The sequence below is a fragment of the Carcharhinus amblyrhynchos genome, chromosome 9 (assembly GCF_965287045.1).
Source record: "Carcharhinus amblyrhynchos chromosome 9, sCarAmb.v2.hapA, whole genome shotgun sequence".
Classification (NCBI taxonomy): Eukaryota; Metazoa; Chordata; class Chondrichthyes; order Carcharhiniformes; family Carcharhinidae; genus Carcharhinus; species Carcharhinus amblyrhynchos.
The window spans coordinates 25,183,989-25,201,315 of NC_137332.1; the positions used below are offsets into that span (position 1 = coordinate 25,183,989).

The window sequence follows — 17,327 nt, forward strand, 5'->3', positions numbered from 1 at the left end:
ACAAGAAGCCATGCTTGGTGACCGTACAAGTTAGAGACGAGCTACACAGCTGCCAGTTCTGGGTTTTTGGTTGCCAGCAAACTTTGGGATTGGACTGCTTTTCGCTGTCCTTATTTTGTTCTCCTTTCAGTGCCCTGATTGGGCCATTCAACAGGAATGCTGTGTTTGGTTAATTAAGTGCCCTTGTGACATGCTCAGTTTGAACATGCGTTTATATGCCTGTGAAAGAATTGATTTAAAATTAAGTCACCTTTTACCAGTCTGTAATAGCTAAGAAAATCAGCTCAGGGGGGAAAAAAAGTCCATTTGAAGGGGTGGAGATGACATTAAATGTAAAATAATCAGGGATAATTATGGCAATTTTTGAAGGTCACAGGAGTTAATTTTTTTAGTGCATATTGGGAGAGAGTGTGTGTAGACAGAGTCACAGGGCTGCTGATGTACTTTTAACAACAGAATAAAATATTTATTAAACAAAAAAGATTAGCTGTAATACAATACTCCTTCACCCCAACGACACCTTCACAAATGTATACAATTTGTAAGGCTATCTTATTCTGTGATGTTCACATTAAGTATGCAGTCCATGTAAACTAATAGACGAGTGCACCAACATGAGTGAAGCAGAGACTGTTAGAGCAAATCTCCCCAAAAAACGAAATGCCCAGCGGACAGAGAAACAGGAGTTTTTCCCACACATTTTTTGGGCAAGCTAAATGGAATGAATCTCCAGGACTCTTTGCACCAAAGTCCCTAATGCGATTCACTCTGGTAAGGGGGGAGGCGGATCCCGAATCCACCTGAGAAGTGGCATCAGCATGCTCAGCTGATCTGTCAGTGGGGAGATTGGCACATGTGTGCTGCCCCCTCACTCCCCCATCGCCGGCCTCCCAATTGCCAGCCTTCCAATCACTTCCCAACCCCACCACCACCACACCATGGCTAGCCCATCTCCTCCGAACCATTGGCACTGTCCGGTGCTTGCTGAGCAGCGCTAGGATACTCCCCTGCCCCTGACCTCCAGGGGGAGCCTCAGTGGCCTTTGTCCCCACCAGCGGGGTGATCACGCCTGTTCCCTGTTTATGGGGACTAGCTTTAACAGCTTTAATACCTGCTGACGGAGAGAAATTTGTTGAATGTGTTCAGGAGGAATTTCTCATTCAGTATGTGGATGGCCCAACTAGAGAGGGGGGCAAAACCTGACCTCCTCTTGGGAAATAAGGAAGGGCAGGTGACAGAAGTGTTAGTGAGGGATCACTTTGGGACCAGTGACCATAATTCTATTAGTTTTAAGATAGCTATGGAGAATGATAGATCTGTCCCAAAAGTTAAAATTCTAAATTGGGGCAAGGTCAATTTTGATGGTATCAGGCAGGAACATTCAAATGTTAATGTGGGAAGGCAAAGGGATGTATGGTAAGTGGCATCCTTTCAAAAGTGTGTTAACCAGGATTCAGGATAAACACATTCCTCTTAGAGTGAAGGGCAAGGCTGGAAGAAGTCAGGAACCCTGGATGACTCGGGATATTGAGGCCCCGGTCAAGAAGAAAGAGGCACATGACATGCATAGGCAGCTGGGATCAAGTGAATCTCTTGAAGAGTAAAGGGGGTGTAGGAGTAGAGTTAAGAGAGAAATTAGGAGGTAAAAAGGAGACACGGAATTGTTTTGGCAAATAAGGCAAAGGAAATCCAAAGACCTTCTAGAAATACATAAAGGGCAAAAGAGTAACAAGGGAGAGAGTAGGGCCTCTTAAGGATCAACAAAGTCATCTACGTATTCATCCACGAGAGATGAATGAGATCCTAAATTAATATTTCTCATCAGTATTTAATGTTGAGAAAAACATGGATGTTAGGGAACTTGGGGAAATAAATAGTGATGAGTTGAGGAGTGTACATATTACAGAGGAGGTGCTGGAAGTCTTAAAGCGCATGAGGGGCATAGACAAGGTAGATAGTCAATATCTTTTCCCAAAGGTAGGGGAGTCTAAAACTAGAGGGCATAGGTTTAAGGTGAGGGGGGGAGAGATGCAAAAGTGTCCAAAGGGGCAATTTTTTCACACAGAGGGTGGTGAGTGTCTGGAACAAGCTGCCAGAGGTAGTAGTAAAGGCGGGTACAATTTTATCTTTTAAAAAGCATTTAGATAGTTACATGGGTACAATGGGTATAGAGCGATATGGGCCAAATGCGGGTAACTGGGATTAGCTTAGGGGTTTAAAAAAAAGAGCGCATGGACAAGTTAGGCCAAAGGGTCTGTTTTCATGCTGTAAACCTCTGTGACTCTCCCGATGGTGGGGAGAGATGTAGCGAACCTGTAGAATACCATTCAGGGCTTGCTAAAGGTGTGGAAACTGACATTACCACATTATAATCAGCCTCATGCTGATTCGTGAAACCTGCTATGGCAAACACCCCCCCCCCCCCCCCCGGATATTTTATGGCCCGCTGCACTACTCGGGCAGTGCTGCAGGTCCAGAGAATCGCACCTTGTGTCTGTGTTGCTCTGTGCTGGAGAGGAGCTTGCATAGGGAGGGATATGTCCCTGTGGTCATGGTGACATAGCTAGGACCACAAAAGAGATTGTGCTGGTGTATGAGCAGCTAGGGGAAAAACTGCAAGGGTAATGGTGTGCATTCTGGTTCATGTGACGCTGGCCCCAGCACGAGGGAAAGTGGGGATTGTACCAGCGGCATGTTCTACACTTGAGCTCGGCTGGGACCAGTGCTCCCGTGAATTGGATAGCCAGGGCAGTGCAGAAACCTTTAAACTAATAGTGGGGGGAAGGGATCATGTGAGAGGAGATGTAAAGTAAGCGAAACAACAATGTAATGGAGCAGAGCAGCAATTTGGGTAATGAGTTCCAGAGTGTGACAGGAAGGGTAAGAGTGCACCAGCAAATGAAACCAAAAATAGTAAAAAGACAGAGCTGGAGCCCCTGTTTCTGATTCCATGTAGCATTTGTAAAACAAGAAGAGATGTACTGTTAGTACAGATAGCAATAAAAATGTGTGATCTGATGGGCATTACTGAGACAAAAGACTTGGCTGAAACCTGAATATTGATCGTTTTTGACATACCAGAGTGACAGGAAGATAGGAAAGGAAGGTGGGGTGCTCTGTTAATTAGAGGTGTACTAGGACATGACCTTAGCTGCAAAAAAGATGCAAGTCAATTTGGGTAGAAATGAGAAACAGTAAAGGGAAGAGTCACTTGTGAAAGTAATTTCTAGGCCCCCTAAGAGTAGTTGCACTATAGGACAGAATGTACAGGAAGAAATAAATGGATATGTAAGACACATACTGCGATAATCATGGGTGACTTTAATCTACATGGAAAAATCAAATTGGCAAAAAATAGCCTGGAAAATGAGTTAATTGAATGCTTTCCGGGGTGTTCTAGAACAAACCAGGCCATTGTGGACTTGCTAATGTGCAATGAGACAGGATTAATCACTAACCTCATAGTAAAGGAGCATGGGGACAGCGATCACAACATGATAGAATTTCATGGTCAGTTGTGTGGATCCACAACTAATGTTTTAAACCTAAACAGAGGTAGCTATGAGAGTATGAAGGTAGAGTTGGCTGAGGTGAACTGGAACTAGGTTAAAAGATAGAGTTGCAGTGGCAGATATATTTAATACTGCTCAGAAAGTATTTATTTATCCTTGTGAGAAAGAAAGGCTCAAGGATAATATTAAATTTGGAAGAAGCACTGTACAGATCTGCAAAGCTTACTGGTTGCTCAGAGAAATGGACAGATCTTAAGACCAGCAAAGAATGGCTAAGAAGATAATAAAGAGAAAGAAATCAGAACATGAGAGAAAGCTAACTAGAGGTATAAAAATAGATAGTAAATGTTTCTGCAGTTGGAAGAAATTCATTAAACTAGTGCTGGTCCTGTGTAGAATAGGTCTGGGGAACTGATAACAGAAGACAAAGAAATGCCGGAGGCGTTCAGCTGGTATTTCATGTCTTGTCTTTATGGTAAATGGCTTTGAAAACTTGCCAAAGCTTCTTAAATCACAAATAATAGGAAGGGATGAACTTAACTCAATCACCATCACCAGGGGAAGAGTGCTCGGAAAACTATTAGATCTATCGGCTGACAAGTCCTCAGGGACAGATGGACTACATCCTATTGTCTTAAAAGAAGTAACAGCACAGATAGCTGATGAACTGGTTCATAACTTCAAACAATTTTTGAAGATTTTGGAATGTTTCCAGCAGATTGGCAAATAGCTAACATAACACCATTGTTCAAGAAAGGAAAGTGCAAAAAGCAGGTAACTAGGGGCTAGTGTTGATTTTGTCACAAGAAAAGGAGTGATTTCTGCCAACAATGCTGGTGTGTTTCCAGGCCAAATCATTTTTATACCCATGAATATCAGCGCATTCCGTCTGATCTGCCTGCTGTCCAATGACAACCAATCCAAGTACTGGGGAGCTCCATATACATTGATCCCTGGCACTTCCCAGCAGCTGCTCCACAGTGACTGCATGAAACGGCAGGCAAGAAGGTAGTACTGCACTTTTCAGAGGGGGCCCTTAGCAGGATGCCGGATGGAATGGAGCAGAGGTGGGGCGCACTCTACCCTAACTTTGGGAGACAGTCTTCCAGCAGGGTCATCACTCCACCTGGGATGCAGTGGCAGCCCTAGTCAGTGCAAGCACACTCCAGAAGATGATGGGCAGCAGTGTCAGAAGAAGATGAATCTTCACTCAGCCAGGGTAAAGTGGACCACCCATAGTCTCCCACTGTGGAGACCCCCTCACACCCCAACTCTTTCACTCACTCACTACCTTGGCCTTTGCCAACATCAGACACTAGATTCCCCCTTTATGTCACAATCACTATGTTCCCCTGGTAGCTGCTGTGCTCTGAACACTCCAGCTCCCTCCCCGCAAGCCCCATACTTGTCTCACCTCATCACCATCTTAAATGTCACAACTCCCACCTATACTCTTGCCCTCTGTGTCTTTGCAGGAGAAACTCAACCACAAGAGGCGTGAGCGGACGCAGCTAGCTGGACTCATGCCCGAGCCGAGAACCCTCCCACATTTTTGAGGAGCAAACCCTCAACCTGGCTGGGGAGGAGGAAGAGCACGCCTACTCTGCTGTTCAAGTGTGGACAGCAGAGAAACAATGGCCTAGTGATATTATTGCTGGACTAATAATCCAGAAACTCAGCTAATGTTCTGGGAATCCGGGTTTGAATCCTGCCATGGCATATGGTGGAATTTGAATTCAATAAAAAATATTTGGAATTAAGAGTCTACTGATAACCATAAAATCTTTGTCCATTGTCGGAAAAATCCAGCTGGGTCACTAATGTCCTTTAGGGAAGGAAATCTGCCATCCTTACCTTGTCTGGCCTACAGGTGACTCCAGAGCCACAGAAATGTGGTTGACTCTCAACTGCCCTTAGGCAACTAGGAGTGGGCAGTAAATGCTGGCCAGCCAGCAATGCCCAAGTCCACGAATGGATAAAAGAAAAAATTTTAAATAAACACGCAGGCTGTCCATTTCTCAAGTCTCAAGTGAGTAATTAATGTTCCTTCTACATCCTCTGTAATGCACTGATGCCATGTCCCTTCTCTTGCAGGCCAACCAGCAGAACAGGCCAGACCATTTTCACAGCCCCTGGACCCACTGGACTTCAGCCATTCAGAAGGGGACTTCTCCAACCCCACCATTGAAGGGGTGTCACCCAATCCAGCACCAATGCAGATACACACACCTCGAGATCACTAAGTAGGCAGGATTTTGAGTCAGTCACTGATGAGCGCTCACAGTTGAAGACCCACAGCAGGCAGAGGCAGAGACGTTCTAGGGAATTGGCACTCGGAGGGATGCCAGAGTCCAGGATTGTGCTGAGCTCCTTACCAGTGACGTGCCCCTGGGCCTGGTCGTCCCATAGCTGCTGGAGCTGCAAAGGCAGAGCCGCGTATGTCAGAAAGGGATGACAGCAGCCCTCCTTAGAGTGCAAGGCCAATTTGAGGAATCCAACCATCTTCTATCCGAGGAGATGGTGCTGTCACTGCAATGCATAGAAGCCAAAATTGTGAGGTTGGCATCCGCAGTGGAGATCTTAATGCAGGATGTGCACTTCATGGTAGAAGATGTCCACACCATGGTGCAGGGCTTTAACTGCATGGTGTGCAGGCACTGGTTGGAATCCAGAGTGTCAGTGCCAGAGGACAGCAGGGCTTCTGGATCTCATTCCAGCTGTCCCTTCATCTCATGGAGGAGCACAGGGACTGCTGGGAATCCAAAGGGGAGAGGATCTGCAGGAATAAAGCCTGGGGACCTTGGGTGTCTCCAACCCTTCTGTCAGCCCCCTCTCTGTGAGTGACGCACCTTCAGCCCCTAACATCAAGCAGGGAAGCAGTCAAACACACTGTGCTGTCCGAAAGCAGGCCTGGATCCTCAAGGCTACGCACACCACCATCGCCACCACCACCTCCTCTCTCTCTCTCCCATCTCCTGCCTCCCCCCCCCGCCCCCGACACACACACACACACACACACGCCATCTTGAGCAAAAGACTGGAAGTCAGCAGGCCGCCTCAACCTCGGCTGTGGGTCCGGGGGATACACCCCGATGTTGTGGGAGGATCACGAAAATTAAAAACATTTCAGTTTATTTATTAGTGTCACAAGTAGGCTTACATTAACACAACAATGAAGTTATTGTGAAAATCCCTTAGTCGTCACGCTCTGGTGTATGTTTGGATACACTGAGGGAGAATTTGGCATAGCCAGTGCATCCAACCAGCACATTTTTTCCACTGTGGGAGGAAACTGGAGCACCTGGAGGAAACCCATGCTGACATGGGAAGAATGTGCAGATTCTGCATAGACAGTGAGCCAAGCCATGAATCAAATCCGGGTTGCTGGTGCTGTGAGGCAGCAGTGCTAACACTGTAGGCACTAAATAGGCCTGGATGATAGTGTAGGTAGGTCACCATTTAGAATTGAATATTTGTCAATAAATTTCACTTGGTTTGCCCACAGAGCCTCCATTTAGCTGTTCATGCCACTAAGCCTGGGGGAACCACCACGTTCACCCAGAGCCTCGTCCCTGTGGAGTATGAGAATGGCAGTGTTATGATCCTCTCACATTGGCAGTGCAGGAAGGAGGCACTGTCAATTCATTGGAACAAGTGTCAGCAGGTGTTGGGGCCTCCGCACTGAAGTCATCAGCCACCTCCAGAGCGGATGCCCCTGTCCTCGAGGAGCCATTCCTCTACTTGCTGCTCTCCCTCAGAGGCAGCTGGGACCTGAGAGTGCACCAAAATATAGCTGTCATGGATGCTGCCCAGGAAACCTGCACACACCTACATAAGTGCATTGTGTGGCCACAGAAGAGCTGCACATTGAGGGAATGTATCCCTTGCGGCTCATGAATGCCGCCGCATGGAGCTCTGAAGTGCACGGGACAACATGGGTGCAGGCAATTAAACCTTGCACCTGGATCAAACTTGCTAAGGTGGCAAAGCCCATGGCCTTGGCATCTTGGCTCTCATGGTCCTGGCCCAAATTGATATACATGTGAGCTGTCGCACAAAGGGCATCTGGAACCTCCCGGATGTATGTGACTGACTGGGGGATGCCACACATGTTGCCCATGCTGCCCTGGAATGAGCCACTCACATAGAAATTCAGATCGGCTGTGAATTTAAAGGCCACGGACAGTGGGGGTGGGTGTCCTTCCATTCCATGTGGTGCGAGCTCTTGCAGTATCTGGCAGAGATGGTCCACCAGCCCCAAAGAGATACACTGCCTTATTTGGCACTGCATCTGTGACATCTGTAGGTACATTGACTGATGTTGGAATATCCTTGGCTGGTACCTTCACATCTGTGATGCTGTTCCCAGAATAGTGACAGGCCCAGTCTCTCCCTCCTCCGCAGCGAACTGGTCCTGGCCAGATGCCACAGCATGTCAGTATCTCTGCCGCTATTCTATGCCAATAAGTAGGATAGCCATCTCGTTAGGTTCCATGATCCTCAGACCATGCACTGAAAAGGAGGGAAAACCACAGTGAGCTATAAGGGTTCATGAGAGAGTCCTGACCCTTCTCTCTCAATTCCTCTGGGATCACCACCCAGCCACAGCTCACTCAGTAGATGCCTCACCGCAATCCCCCACACCCTCCACACAGACACTATAGCCACACCTCCACATTGGTCCTTGCCAACTCCAGGAGGATGCAGCATGGACCCACCAGAGTTTGTGGCACTAAACGCCCACATTCCCTCAGCTCCCAAGCCACCCTCAAAGAAACCTGGCATCAGGTTTGAGGGCAGTCAAGTGGCTACATGTGACCAGTGTTTGCATCCTGATGGGGGACCTCGCCGATGCACCCCTCGAGTGGGTTGCATGATAATAGACATCCCCATTACACCTTACATAGGGGCTCACATCAGTGTTATCTGTGCCATGTTTCAGCCTTTCTGGGAATGTCAGCTCAATGCGTGAGTCATGCACTTGCAAAGGATTAAAAGATGGTCTCCGTTAAATGGTTGAACAGCATTTGTTGACATAGTCACTGGTAAGGGGAGTCTAGGGTGGCTATTCAGCCACATGTCTGTCAGTGGCAGAAGATGAGGCACAGCTGATCTTAAGGCTAGCAGTGAGCATGTCCAGCTCCTTCCCAGAGGGCATCCTGTTTCTCCCAGGTCACAAGAGGTGCAGAACTGTGCAGCTTTCCATGACCCATTGAGATCTACCATTATGCGCAAGCACCCCTGGCAATTGGTTTTGGACTTCCTGGCAGCCTTTGTCCCTTTGTCCTCACACTGCTGCCTGAGTGTGGGTTCCAGTCACACTGCAGTCATCCACCCCCTTCAGACTGCAGGTGAGGAGACACAACCCATTCCTGAATCCCTCAGTCTGCCCTTACAGTCTGGCCTACCATGGGATCCCACCCGGGTAATTCACAGCATCCCCAGTGTGAGCCTCTTGTTTTCAAGCACCTTCCTTTCCTCCCCCCCCACAACCCTCTTGCCAGCCCCCACTAAGGAAAGGCATTTCCTCAGCTGCGACATGGATAGGAACCCAGGACGGAAGCCACGGGAAGCATTGTCTGCCTACCAGCCCTCACTTTAGAGCAAGGGGCTAAAAGGTTAATCTGGAGAAAGAAATTAAAGGATGAGAACGCTAACTAGAAATGTAAAAAAAATGCTGACAGTAAGAGTTTCTTTAAAAACTTAAATGTACTTAAAAAGGAAAAGAGTAAATAATGTGAGTGTTGTTTCTCTTGAGAGTGAGAATGGGGAGCTAATAGTGGATAATAAAGAAATGGTTAAAATGAACAAATGCTTCAACATTCACTGTAGAGGATATACAAAAATATTCCAATAACAGCTTGAAATCGGGAGGTGAAGTGAAGAGAGGAACTTAGTCAAATTACAATAACCAGGGAAGCAGTACTGAGCAAACTGATGGAATTCGGGTTGACAAGTCTTCAGATCCCCATGGACTTCATCCTGGGGTCGTAAGAGAGAAGTTATTGAGGTAGTATTTGCATTGGTATTCATTTTCCAAAATTTGCTAGATTCTGGAAAGGTTCCAACAGACTGGAAAGTAGCAAATGTAATCCCTCAAGAATGGAAGGAGGCAGGAAACTATAGGCTTGTTTAGCTTGACACCTGTTGTGTGCAAGGTGTTAGAATCAATCATTAAGGAGGTTAGTTGGGCACTTAGAGAAACCTGAGATAATTGGGAAGAGTTAGCACGGTTTTGTGAAAAGGGAATCCTGCTTAACCAATTTATTGGAATTCTTTGAAGGATTAACATATGCTGTGGATAAAGGAGAGCATTTGATAAGGTGTCACATCAAAGGTTATGTTGCGGAAAATAAAAACTCATTGTATGGAGCTAACATATTAGCACAGGTAGAAGGTTGATTGGCTGGCAAAAACAGTGGTTATGCATAAATGGGTCTTTTTCAAGTTGACAGGATGTGACAAGTGGAGTCCCACAAGGGTCTGCACTTTTCCAGTTTACATCAGTGAGATAGATGAGGGGAGTGAAGGCATGGTAGTTAAATTTGCAGGTGACATAAAGATGGGTAGAATGGTATGTTGTGAAGTAGACGTAAGGAGATTGCAGAGTGAGCAGGCAAAAATCTGGCAGCATAATGTGGGAAAGTGTGAAGTTATTCACTTTGGCAGGAAGAATTAAAAGCGAAGTAATAAACAGAGAACAGCTGCAGAATGCTGAGATGCAGAGGGACTTCTGTGAACCAGTGCAGGAGTCACGAAAGGTTAGTATGCAGGTACAGCAAGTAATTAAGAAGGCTAATGGAATGTTATCCTTCAATATAAGAGGAATTGAACATAAAAGCAAGGATATTATGGTTCAGTTATACAGGCTATTGGGGAGACTTCTCAAATATTGTGTGCAGTTTTGGTGTCCTTAAGGATGTAAATGTAGTGGAGGTGGTTCAGAGAAATTTTACTGGATTGATCTTTGTTGAGGGATAAATGTTGGCCAGGATATCAGGAAAATTCCCGTGCTCTTACTCGAATAATATAATAGTACGTTTTATAACTCCCAGGAGGATAGACAGGGCCTTGGTTTATCATAACATATGGAAGATAACACCTCTGTAATAAAGCAAACACTCTAAGTGCTGCACAGATTAGTTCGCCAAGATTATTTAGTCATCCCTTTGGTGTTGTTCTTGAACACACAACCTTCTACCCCAGAGGAGAAACTGCTAACAGTGCACCAGATTGATACTCAGTGTAGTATCTGAGCTTTGTTTTTCATTTGATGGAGAGTTATTGGCACAAACTCTCCCTTACTACTCTATATGATAATATCAAGTTGACTTTCCTAAGAAGACTTTGGCCATTCATAGGTGTGCAGCATAATATGTTGCTCTACAGTTGGTCTACAGGAGCTATTCTTTTTGAGAGAAGAATAAATATATTTGAAACCACATCCCTAACCCTAGCCCATCCAGATCCTTTGGTTCAAGGTATTTCAAGATCTCGGAGTCAATGAAGAATTGTATTTCTCAATTAATAATCTCCCAAAGTTTTGTTCTCTTGCTTTATGTATTTAATCCTGCATACTTTATTTTTCTTCACAGAATATCCCAACACTAGGTACAGTGGCAATAACAATGGCATTACACAACTGTGATGAAGTGGCAGTGGCCGGGTTTGGCTATGATATGAATGCTCCAAATGCACCTCTTCATTACTATGAGAATGTTAAGATGTCAGCCATCAAAGAGGTAAGGTATCTCAGACCCTTGGTAAATCTGCTGTTTTCTGGAGCATTTTAACAACAAACTATGCCACCTAGCTGTTACATGGACTACAAATGTGGATGATTTTTCTTTTTAAGTCCCTAAACGATAAGAAACAAGACCATAGAGCCACATTATTCCGTCTTACAACCTCCATTTTACTGACTGCACCCGAATAGCCACATCTTCAGCTTCCTAGGCCCTAAACTCAGAATTCCCTCCCGAAACCTCTTCTCCACTTTCTCCTTTTGAAAACTGTCTTTGAGGTTGACATCTTTGACCAAGCATTTGATTATCTGTCCCAATGTCTCCTTTTGTGGCTCAATGTCAGATTTTGTTGTATCTTGATTCTGTGAAGCACCATATAATGTTTTAGTACAAATTAATGTAAGTTGCTATCGCTACCAGTGTCCAAGTCAAGAGTAGCTTGTGAGTTGAGGCAAGAGTTCAACCCCTTCTGAAATTTGCTGTGTATTGTACACCATCTGGGATATATTTCTTTTATTAAATAGGGATGAATCTTCCTCTGGGCTCTGGAAAATGTACCCTGCAGACTTTGACAGCTCATGAACTGCACAACCATGCCATTTTTGTCTTTCTATATTGGGGTTGGATTCACAGTGCAGTTTGCCAGTGCAAGAGGAGTGTAGGTGCAAAGGTAGGGCAGCTTGAAGGCCTGCCTCAGTTCTCCCTATTGTATTTGAAGGCCCCAAATTTCATCTGTCAGCTCCCATGCCAACCTATGTTATTTATTTGCACCTATGTACCCTCCATACCCCATCAGGTCACCCATGCCACCCCTACACCCCCCACTCCCCAACCTCCATGTAGCCTCCTTTGCCATTCCCACTCACCCAGTATGCAACATGAATAGAGCAATGGAAACCCTGCAGTGCAGAAGGAAGCCATTCAGCTCATTGAATCTGCACCAACTTTCCAAAAGAACATCTTACCCAGGCCCACTCCCACCTTATCCCATAACTCTGCACATTTGCCATGGCTTATCTACCTAACCTGCACGTCTTTGGACTGTGAGAAGAAACCAGTGCACTTCAGATTATGTATAATATCATTCCTTGGAAAAAGTGAATCCCTCAACATCTAATAAAAGCCTCCATAGGATTAATTCTGGGGAAAAGACAGCTGCTTATTTCAGTTTAAAGCAGATTGCTCTCAGTTATTGTAGGGAAGCAGATGGTTAGATATTTTTAAGTGTCAAAACCAGTCTTTTTTTATCAGAAAGAGCCACTTAGTTCGTGGTAAAGAATATGACAGCACAGCTTGACATTTTGATAATCCTTTCACTGCAATATGATCACTTTTCCATTAGAAAAGCTCTGTGTAATGCATGTAAACAAAACACAAGGCTGGTCAGCTTACAAAAGGAAAGTGCGTGAATCACTGCATTAAAAACACATCCACATCTCCTTTTATTAATTGGATGTGGGCGTTGCTGGCTGGACCAGCATTTTTTGCTCATCCCTAACTGTTCTTGGACTGAGTTTCAAAGGCATTTTACAAGCCAACCACATCTCGGCCAGACTAGATAAGGACGGCACATTTCCTTCCCTAAAGATCATTAGTGAACTAGATGGTTTCATGGTCATCATTAGTCTTTTAATTCTAGATTTTTACTGAATTCACATTTCACTATCTGCCACATGAAGGTGAGAAAACACTTGAGTTTTGAAAGTTTATTTATTATTAGCATCATAAGTAGGCTTGCATTAACACTGTGATGAAGTTACTGTGAAAATCCCCTAATCGCCGCACTCCAACACCTGTTTGGGTACACTGAGGGAGAATTTAGCATGGCCAATGCACCTAACCAGCACATCTTTCAGACTGTGGGAGGGAACCAGAGCACCCAGAGGAAACTCACACTGACACGGGGAGAATTTGCAGACTGTGCACAGACAGTGACCCAAGCTGGGAATTGAACCCAGGTCCCTGACGCTGTGAGGCAGCAGTGCTAACCACTGTGCTACTGCCCCCTTGAGTGTGTACCTTTCAGTGTGTGCCATACTTCTTAGCATCCCATTTTCTTATGAACTGTCAAATCTGGCTTTTAATGGGCCTCCAAGAAGCTGCACCACCAGATTTAAATGTTGTGCTGGAGGAAATCTGATTTTTGTCCCCCATTTAAAATAAGGCACCTGACCTCAGGGGCACCCTAGGCATTTCCACCTGCAAAATGGCACAAGGTAAGTGGGCGCTGTTTAGAAATGCAGAAAAAAACTCAGATTTCCTCGTTAAAAACTAAGTGTGGCCTTTCATGCACTGAAACGTGCCTCCAAATCCTGGCAAAACCACCCTCAGCCCATATTGTCAGGTCTTAGCTATAGTTGATAAATCTCGTACCCATGTTGGGATTTTGCAGGACTTGCTGCTACATTGTGTGAGCTTAAGGAAAAAATAATGTGCATTCATGAAACATCTTACATCCTTTGCAAAATATATCACAGCCGATGAAGTACTGTCACTGTTCCTTCAAAGGCAAACTTGGCAACCAGTTTTGTATACAGCAAAGTGCCACAAATAACAAATGTGGCCAATCTGTTTTTTTGTGTTTGATTGGGAAGAATGTCAGTTGGGAATCTAGGAGAATGTAAATCAAGTCGCCCTCTTTCCTTGACTTCCTATACTTGTTTTCTCACAGTTGGGCTGGCCTTCCTGGGAACTCTTAATCTTTTTACTAATTTTTTTGTGCGTGTGTTAACAGTTTGTTAATCACCTGAGAAAAATTTGAGCTGTGGAAGAGCTTTCTTGTATTTCTTGAGCAATGTTTGTTTTCATTCATTAATGGGATGTAGGTGTCGCTGCCACATTCAACATTTACTGCCCATCCTTAATTATCCTTGAGTAGACGGTCCTGAACTGTTTTGGACCATTACAGCTGTGTGTTGAAAATGCACCCACAGAGCTAATTGCAGAGAATTACTACATCTTCCTTGGAGGAAACATACTTATCAAAAACAGTTTCTAGTTTGCATTGATGTATTTCCACTCTTTTAAATGCCATTAACATCTGAATACATTTTGGTATCAGTGAGTAGACAGTACGAAGTATCAGTGCTAGTAAAATTGATGGTACCAGTACAATCCAGCATTCCAGGATAAATGTCCAATAAAATCTTAGAGTCAATAAAATTCTGATAAACAGGGCCAAGAATTAATATCACAAACTGCACTAAATTACTTAACTCTTATGTCATGACTGGAAACTTCTATTAACAGACATCCAACATGACAGCTTTATCAGGAAATGGCATGCATTTCAAGACCACAAAACAATATGGAATGAGACAAGATCATTTTGCACATTAAACTCCATTCCTTCTGATAAACTGTGCCTGATCTGCTTTAGCCATGGACTCTCCTGACCTTTCTTATTTCCTAGAAAAGTTTATAATCTCAAATTAAACTTTCCTTGTCTATAGAACCAGCTGAATGAAAAATTATGACATAAATCCAACATTGCACCCTTCATAATTCTTCTGCTATTGAGTTACATTTCACAGTGTCCCAATAACTGATTATCGTAGAATATATGTTCATAGATGGCACAGTGATTAGCACTGCAGCCTCACAGCACCAGGGACCCAGGATCAATTCCAGCCTTGGATGGCTGTCTGTGTGGAGTTTTCATATTCTTCCCATGCCTCGGGTGGATGTAGCTGTTACTGGGGGCAAAATGGTGGGAGATATAGGAGGGATGCCCGAGGTAGATTCTTTACTCAGAGAGTGGTTGGGGTGTGGAATAGACTGCCTGCTGTGATAGTGGAGTCAGACACTTTAGGAACTTTCAAGCGGTTATTGGTTAGGCACATGGAGTGCACCAGAATTATAGGGAGGGGATAGCTTGATCTTGAGATTGGACATAACTTGACACAACATCGAGGGCTGAAGGGGCTGTACTGTGCTGTAATGTTCTATGTTCTATGTCTGTGTGGGTTTCCTCTGGGTATGCCAGTTCCTTCCCACGGTCCAGAAATGTGCAAGTTAAGTTGATTGGCCATGCTAAATTGCCCCTTAATGTCCCAAGATGTGTAGGTTAGAGTGATTTGTGGGTAAATACTTGGGGTTACGGGGCTAGGGCCTGGGTAAGATGCACATGTCAGGGAGTGGTGGCATGATCGATGGGCTGAATGTCCTCCTTCTGCACTGCAGGAATTCTATGATTCTAATTCCGGATTCTTATCACTGTTCACACTGGCGAGATTTTCCCATCCTGCTGCAATGAACAGCGATTTAGCTGGCCGCCAATTTCTCTGACCTCGCTGCAGTGGGAATGTGGCGTGAATAGCAAGATCGTGTCCTTTGTCTGTACGTGTCCTTATAACCTTCAGTCCCGTTATTAAATAATAATTTATCCACCTATCTTTTTAGTGAAATTAAATCAAAACAACATGAAGGGTTTTGATAAGATTCTGTTCCAAGTATTTTCAACACTATGTTGGTTTTCAGTTGTTTGTTAATTTTATATTCTCCCTCACCCTTCTAATTATAGTTTTCATCGAATAACCTGATTGTATCTAAGTTATGTACACCTTTTAACATTCAATCATCAGCAAATATATAGCTGTTGTGTCAAAATATTCTGTTTTTCTCGTACACCCATTTGTGATCTATGTTTCTTATCCCAGCTTCCAGCACCTTGCACTTATCCATGTTAAATTATTGTACCTTCACCCAACCATGTAATTTCTTCAATTCCTTTTAAATTTCATTTTGGATGTGACTATTCAACCTAATCGGACAGAACATTGTCTAAATGTATATTGAGTCTGTGGAATCTCCCTAGCCATTACCAACTTAATTAGCCTGTCTTGCACACAGTTGCAGAGCAAGTTCTGTGTCTAAGATTTTAACCATTTCTGTTGTGAGCGAATAGAAACAACACACCTGACTGAATAAAATTATGTTCTCTGAGCTTTGCTGGGAAACTAAGTAAAATACTTGTACATATTCCTGGAATGTTTACGACACATACTACATGTGTTTTATCTTTCATTTTAGTGGAATGTTTACTATCCATGTTCATAGAATCACTGAATCCCTACAATGCAGATGGAGGCCATTCGGCCTCTTGGGTCTGCACTGAGAACAATCCCACCCATAACCTATCCCTGTAATTCCACATATTTACCCTACTGGGGTGACGTGGTGGCACAGTGGTTAACACTGTTGCCTCCCAATGCCAGGGACCCAGGTTCGATTCCCAGCTTGAATCACTGTCTGTGTGGCGCTTGCACGTTTTTCCTGGGTTTGCGTGTGTTTCCTCCAGGTGCTCCAGTTTCCTCCCACATTCTGAAAGACGTGCTGGTTAGATGCATTGACCTGAACAGGCGCCAGAGTATGGCAAGTAGGGGAATTTCATAGTAACTTCATTGCAGTGTTAATGTAAGCCTTGCTTGTGACTCATAAATAAACTTTAAAAAAAGCTTTAGTCCCCCTGACACTAAGGGGCAATTTAGCATGGCCAGTCCACCTAAACTGCTCATCTTTGGACTATGAGAGGAAGTCAGAGCACCCAGAGGAAGCCCACACAGACACAGGGAGAACATGCAAACTCCACACAGTGGAGTGACCTAAGGCAAGAATTGAACCTGGGTCTCTGGTGCTGTGAGGCAGCAGTGCTAACCACTGTGCCACCATGCCGCCCCGTTAAATACTTCCGTTTTACATTACAGCTATTAAGTTGTGAAGCAGAACGAATGCTGTTGTCGTGACAGGGTTAACCCAGAATGAGACCATTCAGCCTGAAAGGTTGAATGCATTGCCCAAATTCTGGGATTGTCCAGTGTATCTTAAAATAACACTATGAAATCCCATCAGCTGATGAGGATCTTGCTAATCCACAAAATTGGAGTTATTCCAGACTGACTAAGAATTGTCTGTTTATAGTAAACCATTAATTTAATGCTCACACATGCACAGCAGATTGCTGTGCAGTAGGAGCTGGAGTTACCTGCTTTTTTGACGAATGATGTTACCCGATACCCCTAAGTCACAGCAAACCCTTAGTCTTCAACACGTGTTCTTGTTGTTTTTTTAA

At 44.5% G+C, this 17,327-nt stretch overlaps 1 protein-coding gene across 3 annotated transcripts in view; it reads left to right on the top strand.

Moving 5' to 3' along the window:
- The window catches only part of st3gal3a (ST3 beta-galactoside alpha-2,3-sialyltransferase 3a), a 523,437-nt gene that overhangs the window by 476,441 nt on the left and 29,669 nt on the right, over positions 1-17,327 (top strand). For all 3 annotated transcript variants that reach the window (XM_080195328.1, XM_080195327.1, XM_080195329.1), the window contains one exon: positions 11,108-11,254. In XM_080195328.1, the coding sequence (XP_080051454.1) occupies positions 11,108-11,254 (147 nt within the window). The remainder of the gene's footprint in view (positions 1-11,107; positions 11,255-17,327) is intronic.